General features: G+C 39.9%; 1 protein-coding gene across 2 annotated transcripts; it reads right to left on the bottom strand.

Moving 5' to 3' along the window:
- Positions 1 to 5,399: 5,399 nt before the first annotated feature.
- Positions 5,400 to 11,165, bottom strand: LOC308386030 (caspase recruitment domain-containing protein 8-like). 2 transcript variants are annotated; one of them, XM_080865300.1, is made up of 3 exons: positions 7,912 to 11,165; positions 7,537 to 7,616; positions 5,400 to 7,378 (listed from the first exon to the last, which is right to left on the bottom strand). In XM_080865300.1, the coding sequence occupies exons 2-3, from the start codon at positions 7,589 to 7,591 to the stop codon at positions 6,144 to 6,146; spliced, it is 1,290 nt and encodes a 429-aa protein (XP_080721426.1). In that variant the 5' UTR covers positions 7,592 to 7,616; positions 7,912 to 11,165; the 3' UTR covers positions 5,400 to 6,143. The 2 variants fall into 2 exon arrangements, with proteins under 2 accessions (XP_080721426.1, XP_080721425.1); XM_080865299.1 differs by having other exon boundaries at positions 7,537 to 11,165.
- Positions 11,166 to 11,434: the final 269 nt, after the last annotated feature.

Below are 11,434 nucleotides of genomic sequence, written 5' to 3'. Positions count from 1 at the left end.
ATTAACAGTGCAGTGGATCCTGCTTGTGCCGTGATGTTCAGGACTGCAAACCGAGCAGCATCACTGACTTTCAGCCTGTTGTGTTTGTGGATATATGACTGACTTTAATTATCCATAAAATCATCACATTCTCTGTAAGATTAAAGTCAACTATTGAGCGGCGTATATTTTAAAGTAAAGGCTTTAAAACCAAGTAAATGCTGAAAGTACAAACATCGCTAATGTCACATAACTTTGCCGACATGTGGCCAACAGTAATGTTTTATTGTTCTTCATTATTCAACATTCGCACATAAATAAGTTACATAATATTCAGTATTTACTTTTGAAAGTTTACTCTTTGAGCGCTCCGCTTCATCCATCCGCCGCTTCTTTCTGAAAAAATATCCACACCCACCGCCGTGCTATGAATTGTGGGATAAATGGGACCACGAAGCGTGCACCGGGTTGATTGCTGGATTAGGACACAGCCATGGTTTGCTGGTCTCTTCATAAGGCAAGGGCACTGAGCTACTCGTTGCTGGAATTTTGAGTATCTTACATTAATAAAGGGATGGCTCAACAAATATGTGTTTCTTTTTGTGACTGCCTTGAAGTAACATTCATTTCTGTGTAATTATTTAGTAATTATTTGAGTTTGATACGTTGAAATAAATGTCTAAAATGTCAACGTATGTGTTTTTGTTAAATGAAGGTATGTATTTACATCATCTCAGACAAAAAATTCGGTATGTGGTTCACAGAATACCTTCTTTGCATGTACTTAATATTTTTTCTTTTTTCTTTTTTTTTATTTTTAAGGACAACTGTTTGCCTTTCCTGGACTGCGCTGTGCACATTGACGAGAACGGCAACCTCAACATCGAAGTTTACCGGAAGCCCACACACACGGACCAGTACCTCCTCTTTGACTCCCATCACCCTCTGGAACACAAACTTGGAGTAATTAGGACCCTACACCACCGGGCAGAACATGTTCCCTCTAAGCCTGAAGGAAAAAAGAAGGAACACACACATGTAAAGGAAGCACTCAAAACGTGCGGCTATCCTAAATGGGCGTTCTTAAAGTCAGCAAAGAGGCACAGAAAAGAAGACCAGACACCAGCGAGGGAGGATAAGAAGGACAGACGCAACAACACTGTCATCCCCTATGTAGCCGGTGTATCAGAGAAACTCAGGAGAGTTTTCTCCAAGCATGACATCCCGGTGCATTTCAGACCCAGCAACACGCTCAGACAAAAACTGGTTCACCCGAAAGATAAAACGCCAAAACACAGACTCAACAATGTGGTGTATGCTGTACAGTGCAGCGAGGAATGCCCGGACCTCTACATTGGAGAGACCAAACAGCCACTTCACAAGCGCATGGCACAACACAGAAGAGCCACCTCCACAGGACAAGACTCAGCAGTCCAACTGCATCTTAAGGACAAAGGACACTCTTTCGAGGCTGCCAACGTTCACATTTTGGACAGAGAGGACAGATGGTTTGAAAGAGGAGTGAAAGAAGCCATCTATGTCCACTGTGAGCGACCATCTTTGAACAGAGGCGGGGGTTTACGACACCAACTCTCTGCCATCTATAATCCAGTTTTGAGATCCTTCCCAGACGCCTTAACGCCCACTCACATCCTGGGCCATCTGACCTCAGGAATTCGCATGATAAGGTGGGGCCAGGTTTCACAATGAACTCACACGAAACTCTGGCTGATTGGGACCCACACCCAGTTTCCCACCTTGGCTCAGGCGATTAGAGGATCATCAGGGGGTCCTTTTGTCCCTCTGTGGGGGGTTACTCCCACTAGGTTTATATCTGGGACTCTCCACCATTTGACCTTGCTGGGAGTTTGCAACCCTATTAGTTAGGTTGCTTAATATTTCCGCTAAGTGCTCTTTAAAATACCAGAATAGGGAGGATGGAGCAGGTTTAAGGTTATTAGATTGATCAGTTTTGCTGAACTATGAAATATTTTGGGTGTAGTATATTTTTTGCATACAGGTATAACACAATAGCTTAAGTGTTTGTTTTAAACTTGAGTATGAACTTATACAAAATGCATCAAGATATAAAATAAGTTTTATTCATTAAAAAACACACTATATATCGGCTTCATATCGGTATCGGCAGATATCCAAATTTATGATATCGGTATCGGACATAAAAAAGTGGTATCGTGCCATCTCTAGTTACAACACAGTCATTCAAACCTGTGATTATAAGATGCAAACATAAAACCCAAAAGTTACCTGAATAAATGTCCTATTCAGGGATGAACGGTGCACAACTCTCATACACAAGTTTCCAGAAACCTCCTGATGAACTCAAATTTCAAGTGTATTTCATCACAACTGTAAGAAGAGCAAAGCACAATGCTTACAGATTTAATATGTGTGGAGCTTAAAACTTCAACTTACACCCCACTGTGTAACTTTGTGTGGGGTGCAGCTGAATTTCAGACAGCTGTTTAGTACCACATAGTGATTCACAAGTGTTTCTAAAGGCAGACATTCGAGTTAGCTGCTTGATTTTATACAGGTGCAAAGCAAAATCAAGTAAAATCACAAAAACAAAATCAGATTATGTAAACTACACTTATCTAACTAACCTACTCTGAGTTAATGCAGATTCTGTTCTTATCTTTGGTGAGGAGAGGATGGATGAGCACTACTTGACTCAAAGATGAGTTTATCATATGTTGATGATAATCACCCAACAGGAAAGCAGCTGCCATTCAGCGGAAATCAATTCACATGTTGGCCTATGGGGGGAGCCATAGGCCAACATGTGGACAAACAGTTGAAAGTTCTGCTTGAACTTTCAACTGTGAACCTCTTAGATCCAATCTTCTGAACTGCTCATCTCACAGAAGACAAAAGTGAAGAACCCAGAATCTCTTCTTTACCTCAATTTTATACCTGCTTACACTTTCGCTTCCATCACTGAAGATCACATCTAATCATTCACTGTCCACACACAACTTATCTATTTGTCTCTGTCCAACTTACAAAATTTAACACAAACTTTTAAGTAAGTTCAGTACATTTTCTTTGTGATCATTTTTATTAATAGATTTGTTTATTTTTGTTTATTTTCTATATACTCAGCAGGAATGTTGAGTTGAAATCAGCAGCTGTGCACGATTCTTCAGCTCGATGTCAGCTAATTGTGTCAAGATGGCCGAGCGGTCGAAGGAGCTGCTTTCAGGTCGCAGTCTCCTCTGGAGGCGTGGGTTCATATCTCACTCCTGACATTGAGTCTTCACCTTTGCTGTCAAATTCCTGGCCTGGAGTAAGTCCACCCTTGCTGATACCAGTGAAACTGTTCCAGTACATGAAATACTTCACTTTAAGGTAAACTGGACAAGATGAAGAGTTGTTTCTGTTTGTCACATGATGTACAAAGATCAGTCTGTCTGCACAGAAAATCTGCTGGAGCTCAAAATGTACAAATGTACACGACTTAGTTTAAAGTGAGTGATTCCCTCAGGTAGACTGGAACTTAGAGTTCCCCCACGAGTCTGAGCTCAGAGATTAAATAATGTCACTATAATGGAGCAAGAAAGGCAGCAATGTTACATCACACATTTCTGATAGTGAATCTGATACTGAAATATCAGAACATAAGTCTACTCAAAGAGCTGTGTGCCACGTAAACTGTTTGATAACTCAGGGGTTTTATGTAAGACATATAATATGTTGTATAAACAGAAACATGATGCAGTTTTGTGTTTACGTGAAACTTTCTGAAATCTTTGCATTTTTTATATAAGAATTTACATGAATTAAGTGAAATGTCAGAAAAGTGGAGAACATGAAAGCTTTTCACCAACAATATGATTATACGTAACAGCAGATGACATAGTCTTTCCTTCAGTTTCATTCATAAGTCACATGATTGTTTTTTTCACTGTGAAAATAAAAACGAAAATATATGTCAATATTGCGCTTCTTTATTTTTCTGTTATTTCCTCAAACGAAATGATAAAAGTGTCTGTAAAACTTTTATCATTTTTTAATTCATTAAGCAAAATCGTCAAACTTCAAAAACGCATCATGTTGGGCGATGATGGTGGTGGTTGTTGTTATTTTGTACACCTTTGTAGACATATTACTGAAGACTCTCACAACCTCTCCACACTTGTTCATCAGACTTGATGTTTTTGAATAATCGCATAATTTTCTCCTAAAATATGAGAGAAAGACTGCCATGTCCCACCGTGAGGAGGCCCCGGGGCAGACCCAGGACACGCTGGAGAGATTATATCTCTCGGCTGGCCTGGGAACGCTTTGGTGTTCCCCCGGATAAGCTGGAGGAGGTGGCTGGGGAGAGGGAGGTCTGGGCTTCTCTGCCTGGGCTGCTGCCCCTGCGACCCCGGATAAGGGGAAGAAAATGGATGGATGGATTTCATTCAGGTTTCGTGAAGGGATTATGTTCTTGTTCTATATTGGTTTTCTTCATTTCTGTATTATGTTATTTTGGCAGTTTGGAGTGTCTGTTATTTGAGCGTTCATCTGACAACCAGTAGAAGGCAGCAGGTTGGAGAAGTTCATAGTTTTATTTAGGAGTTGAAGCTGAATCAAAACTGCTTTCAGGATCTTAATGGGACACTTTGAAGTCTTCTTGGCAAAGTTGAGATCACATCTAACGAGGCAGAGAAATAATTTCACAGATGACCTGGAGCAGCGTTTAGCTGTGTGTCTTTAACTGTTTCTTCTCGTTGTAAGTTCAGTGTTGATGCACATTTTGATTCACTTGTGCAGTGATCTGATTGATGAGATCTGTTAACCTGGGAAAATTGAGCTTGGTCCAAAAAAATAAATTCTGCAAATTCATCATGTGAAGTCAGGCAGTCGGTGTGAACGGCTGCATGAAGAACAGACAAATAATTTTGTAAAGTTTGGAAGTAAATTTATATGTCATTTAATACACAACGGAGTGTTTATGAGGATTACAGAGCTAGTTATGTAACCATTTTATTTTTACATTTGATGGTTACATGTTTTGATATTTACATATTTACATATTCGAATGTTTACACATGCACTTTCAAAGCAGTAATAAGTACGTACTGAATGCTGCAGTTACCTGAGTCTAGGATTTCCTGGCTTCTGATTGGCTAGCGAAGTCTCATGGGGGCTGCACACAGGAAGTGTTGTTTTTGTTGTGTGGAGATTAAAGGTGCTGCTAAGAAAGTTATCCATCTTCATCTTGCTGTTTCTAATAGTTCAGAGAGATTCAGAGCCACATAACGAACCGTCATGTTGCATTTTTAACACCTGAAATGTTCACATTGGTCGAGCGTGTGAAGGCCTTCAGTGTCATTGTGAGGAAACTCAGCCAAACTTCATTACATGCACAAGTAATTTATTTTCATTCTTTCTTTTTAATTACAGGGCGATCGATTCAGATAGACAATACATAGCATTTAGTACTCAAAAAAAGTTGGATTCAAGTCAAATTTACGGTGAACACTGAATCATAAAGTGAACAAATCTTTAGCAAATATAAAATATTTTAAGAATTGACAACAATAAGCAATCACATCAGATCATTTTGGGCCAACAAGATCAAATTCCTGCTGTTTGTTTTAGCCTCATTAAAAAAAAATCCACAAATACACAACAGAGATGGATCAAATATATACAGATACATCTGGAAATTACTGCACAATAACAATTTTAGTTTATTTTTTTAGCTAAAACACATTAAAGTTGCAAATATGTGTTTAATATGAGGTTAAAGTGCAGACATTTACTTTTAATTTTGGGAGTTAAAAAAACTAAAATAATGGATTAACTGTTGGAAATCTTTTTTATACAATCTTGTATTTCACATTAACAATTCTGTTAAAAGCTGTTTCAAATTATGAAGATAAAATGTGGTTTGTGTTTGCACTTTTTTTACTCACTACATCCAGTCAAAGGAAATCTCAGTTTAAACTAAAGATATTATTATATGTTAATTGTTGTAATCAGCCATGTAACATTAATATTAATAGCCAGTTTCAGTCTAGAGAAAAAGGTTGGATTCAACTTTGCTTAAAGATCAAAAAGAGCTGGAGCAGTCCTATTTCGATCAAACTAAGATGTTGATGTTTGTAAGTGAAGCCTGAAGACAAATTCAGCAAAATTTACCAGATGCCTCAAATCAGCCCAATGTACTCACAGAAGAAGGAGTCAAGTTCACACAGAGACTCAATCATCTGTGAAGTAGCACGTTCACCTTTGTTTCTCACAGTGTCGATAACAAAACGAGCTCTTTCCCTTCTGTTTTGTATTACGATTGCTTCCTCCCTCTCAGCATCAGTTATCACTCTTTCCTCCAGCAGTTTGTCCATCAGACTGCTGAGAACAGGTCCTGATATCCCTTTAATAATGGAGCTCCGTACATTTAACAGCTTCTCATTTGGAGGGAGACTCAATGTTCTCACTCTGTTGGGCAAAAGACAAACCTCACTTTTCCAGACACAGCTGGAGCTGCTCTTGTGTGTCACACTCAGGTTAACATCTGTAATGACTCTGTTGAAAATCACCTGGAATGATGGAACTGAGCTGTTAAGATACTCTCCATGAAACTCTGCTTCATTTGGTTGAACTACAATCAGGTCATCATCAGGAGCAGTGGACAGAGTGTAAACCTGCTTTGGAAACAGACTACATCTCGAAGGTATGTCTATGTACTTCTCTTCACCATTTAATTCCCTCCTGGTACGCTTAACATGACGAATCACTACATTCCTCGGCACCAACAACACACTGAGGACAGACCTGGGATCAGGATCAACTGGGGGATTGTAGAAGAGGAGAATCAAAGCTTGGACTGGTTCAGGGGGAGAGTTGTCATCTCTGAAAATACCATAACCAGAAAACCCTGTGATGTTTATAACAACATGAGTTTCTGTTATCTGCAGAGGGTTGATAAACTCGATATCTTCAAGCTTATCCACATGAGCGACCTGCAAGAACTGACCTCCACCTGTGGAGATGAGCTCACAGTGTGGGAGATGAAGCTGACACACAGACTGCTGCTGACATTTGATGTCAAACAGGGGTCCTGCAGGCTTCTTGTGGTGTTGGGCCAGCAGCCTCCTGTTCCAAGGGACAGTCCTGTAAACCACGTCTCCTTCTGCCCTCATGACAAACACCAGGCCGGTCACACTGCACTGGTACAGGCCTGCACAGGAGCACTGGAACGTGTAGGTTTCATCTTCAGACTCATCAGCAGTGATGATAGGTGTAAACTCTTCAAAGCAGCTTTGTGGCTTCATGTCACGTGAACTTGCTGCTTGTGTTAAATCCTTCTTTAATGTTGTTCTCAGTGACGGCAAGTCCTTAGAGCGATTCACAGAGTTGGATATTTCACTCGGCTCATGGAAATCTGCAGAGAAATAAAATAGAGGATTCAATGACAGTGGGACAGTTTGTAGATGGGACGCAAGAGGGCAAATCAGCCATCTGGAACAATTCCCTCAGAAATCTGCTTTTGGGTCCAGATTTTCCTCATCATCACACAAAGTAATCTCTATACTCTCTTACTTAGACTTGGATCCTCCCGTGCCGATTGGCACATCGGGTGACAAGGGAACGCCATCGAACTCGGTCCGTCGCGGCACTCTCTACCACACAGCAATTTAACAAAATATATGATTAACAACAACAACAACAATAATAATAATAATAACAATGACAACAACAACAATAATAATAAACAGAAGAGTTAAACGGTTTCACTGAAAGAACTCTGTTAAGTTCAATTAAGAGTTAAGAAGTTCATTTCTGGTCTCTGCTGGATATTCTTATTGGAAACAGGAAACTTGTATTGTTTTTATGTGTTTTGTTCATTTATTTATTTTTGCCTAAACCTACATGCAGGACAGACAAAAAAACAAGAAAAACAAAGATCTGACTTACCCAGTGAGTTGTCTATTGGGTTCTCATAACCCAAATCTTTCAAACAGATCGTCAGATGTCTTTTTATTGGATGGATGGATTGGCTGGATCATGTGAGTCCTTTCTCCTTCCCACCTGAATGTCGTGTCATTTGAGAGTTTTTCAGTTTGCTCTAGCAAAACAACTTCCCACAAGTGCCCACAAGATCCGCTGTAAAATCAGAATTTCAGCAGGCTGTGTTTGACCACTGACCAATGGTTTGAAGCAGCCCTCAGCGCTCATGTAACAGCTTTTTATATACTGTAGAATATAGAAGTCTAAATCCACAGCAAACTTTCGAATCATCAGCAGCAGCAAGTAATCTGATCACAGTCTGCACAGAAAATCTGCTGGAGATCACAGTACAAAATGTACACCACGTAGTCTAAAGTGAGTGATTTCTCCAGGCAGACTAGAACCGAGGGTTCCCCTACGAGTCCAAGGTCGTAAATGACCTTAAATAATGTCGCTGGACCGAGGAAGCCAGTGATCTTACATTATTTCTAAAGGCTTCTGAAGGGAATCTGATATTGAAATATCACAACATCACTTCTCAAAGAGCTATTTACCATTCAGTCATTTAAGTGTTTGATAATTAAGGAGTTTAATTTAAGTGATGTAATATTTTGTGCAAATAGAGACGTGATGCAGCTCTCTGTGTATGTAAATGTTTCTGAAAAGCTTTTTATTGCTTAAATTAGAATTTAAGCGTATTAAGTGAAAAACCAGAGTTTTTTTTAAACTCAGTTGTTATTATAATTTACAACATTGCAACTTGTACTTGTCAATGTTCGCAAGTAGGACAGTTACAGGAATAGCAATGCAGAAGTACAGATTAAAATAAAAACTGCAATAGGGAAACACAAACAATACTAGGAAGCCAAACAAAACAAAACACAAACAAACAAACAAGAAGAAGGAAAAAAAACCCCAAAACTTAATGTAATACTAAATAACATGTGACAATCTTAATAGCCATAAATAAACAAAAAGAAACAGACCTGTGCTAAATTATTGAAACAGTAAAGCATGTATGGGTCGCCAACGCTCAGTAAACAATTTTCTCTGAATCCGCAGAGCAGATGTTATTTCCTCCATCTGGTAAATTTCTCTTACTTTATCAAGCCACATATTATATGAAGGTGGGTCAAGATTCAGCCATTTAATGGTGATACACTTTAGTGCTGCTGTAAACAAGATTCTTAAGAGATACTTTTTATCATTTCCCGCAAAACCATTTGGTAAGACTCCTAAAATGGCTCACTGTTGGTCCTTTATTAATGGTTGTTAGAAAACTGTATTGAGAGCTTTATATATGTCATTCCAAAATTATTTTTATTATTATTTTTTTACAAACCTTACAGAGAAAAGCTGAAGTCATAACTTGGACAGGAGCAGCTGGGAGATCAAGTCAAATTAAAGCTTTTTTCAAAGCATAATTATGGAGAATTTAAAAATATTTGCGGAGAGCTGGAATCACAAGTAGAGTCCAAATGTTTTTAAAATTAATTCTCGAATGTACAGTTCAAACTCTTACTTTTAAGTGCTTTTATATTGTTCTTCTCTTTGTTTAAAATCCAGATTTAAACAATCACTTCACATAGTTCGTGGTTGTTTGTGACATAAACAGTTCATTTCTTGACTTCAAACCACATCCTCTTTTTTTTAAAGTGATGGCATTTACCCATTTTGCTGGTGAACACACCACACGTGTATACATTGTCACGCAGATGTACAGACTGTGACGTGCATAACCTTAAGTCACGTGACGATGCCTCGTGCTTTTCGCGGACACCAGTGGAAATTTCATTTCGAAAGAAATTTGCATGAACGTCAGAGTTAGCTGCTTGATTTTATACAGGTGTGACTGAAAACACAATTTCAATGTGCCAGAGAAGACATGCACGATGGTTTCCCCGACCTCCCAAAAAAAAAAAAAAAATCAGGCTCCACCAAGATTTGAACTCAGATTGCTAGATTCAGAATCCTGAGTGCTAACCATTACGCCATGGATGATTTTTAATAACACGCTTGTTCATTTTCTATATACTCAGCAGGAATGTTGAGTTGAAATCAGCAGCTGTGCATGATTCTTCAGCTCGATGTGGGCTAATTGTGTCAAGATGGCCGAGCGGTCTAAGGAGCTGCTTTCAGGTCGCAGTCTCCCCTGGAGGCGTGGGTTCATATCTCACTCCTGACATTGAGTCTTCACCTTTGCTGTCAAATTCCTGGCCTGGAGTAAGTCCACCTTTGCTGATACCAGTGTTACGTTCCCCTGAGGGGTCTAGGCGGGGAGGGCTCGTCAGCTCCAGCTGATTCAACTGGAACGCCATTTCAGCCTGAAGAAAACCACCACACACACCTGTGCCAATTCTCACAGGCTAGCCAACAATTAATGGTAACCGAACAACTTACTCTTCTTGACCAACTTACCTTTTGCTACACACACATTAACAAATACAACCTACCCAGTTCCTAAGCACAACAAACTTTACCTACCCATCTTCTGGAGCGTGCTGGGCTCGAGGCAAGTTGAAAGGCGAAACTTCAGCGACCGGAGCCCTGAATTGCCTACCCCCAACAGGGAACTAATCTCCGCCCAGGATTACTCCGAAAATGAAAAAGGCAAAATAACAAAATAGTGCCCGAAGGAAGAACTTAATAAGCTCAGCTGGACACTCACCTAACTTAACTGGGAAGTTGAATCTCTAAAGGTGAAAACAGCAAGATAATCAAAAACCAATTCCAACTCAAAACTCCCTTTTCAACGATCCCGGACGAGCCCCCACTTGTTACGTTCCCCTGAGGGGTCTAGGCCGGGAGGGGGAAGTAACAAAAGTGACCGGGTCAGAAAAAGGAGTCAAGGAGGCAAAAGGGTTAGAGTTTTATTAAAGTTTCTATTTATACTAACTAAAAGAGACAGACAAGCCGCTATTACCATTTAAGAAAACAAACAAAACTCAGGCGTTGGTCAATAAAGTAAAACGTAAGCCAAAAAGAAAAAGCAGCTCACTAGCTGAAAACCACCAAAAGCACAACTCACTAGCTGCAAACACAACAAACACTCAGCTCACAAGCTGTAACCACACTAATGGCACTCTGGCCCAGAGCTCACCTTTCCCTGGGCTTAAATACTTTTAATTACTGATGTGAGTCAGCTGTGTAACAGGGAAAGGTGGCACCTCAGGCAGAAGAGGTGGTGGGACACGCCCACACAGGCACCTTCAGGAGGAGGCCCTGCTAGGGCCGTAACACCAGTGAAACTGTTCCAGTACATGATGTACTTCACTTCAAGGTAAACTGGACAAGATGAACAGTTGTTTCTGTTTGTCACATGATGTACAAAGATCAGTCTGTCTGCACAGAAAATCTGCTGGAGCTCAAAATGTACACGACTTAGTTTAAAGTGAGTGATTCCCTCAGGTAGACTGGAACTTAGAGTTCCCCCACGAGTCTAAGCTCAGAGCTTAAATAATGTCACTGTAATGGAGCAAGAAAGGCAGCA

This window comes from Rhamphochromis sp. 'chilingali' (genome assembly GCF_963969265.1).
Source record: "Rhamphochromis sp. 'chilingali' genome assembly, chromosome: 18".
NCBI classification, from domain to species: domain Eukaryota; kingdom Metazoa; phylum Chordata; class Actinopteri; order Cichliformes; family Cichlidae; genus Rhamphochromis; species Rhamphochromis sp. 'chilingali'.
Note: the sequence above shows the minus strand (reverse complement) of the source record. Positions and strands in the feature narration are given on the sequence as shown.

What these genes read in the sequence shown, in the direction of transcription:
- LOC308386030 (XM_080865299.1), bottom strand. Translation starts at nt 7,591, where the DNA reads ATGGCGTTCCCTTGTCACCCGATGTGCCAATCGGCACGGGAGGATCCA. An exon ending in ACGGGAGGATCCAAGTCTAA is followed by an intron (nt 7,379 to 7,536) that starts GTAAGAGAGTAT and finishes ATTTCTCTGCAG; the next exon opens with ATTTCCATGAGCCGAGTGAA.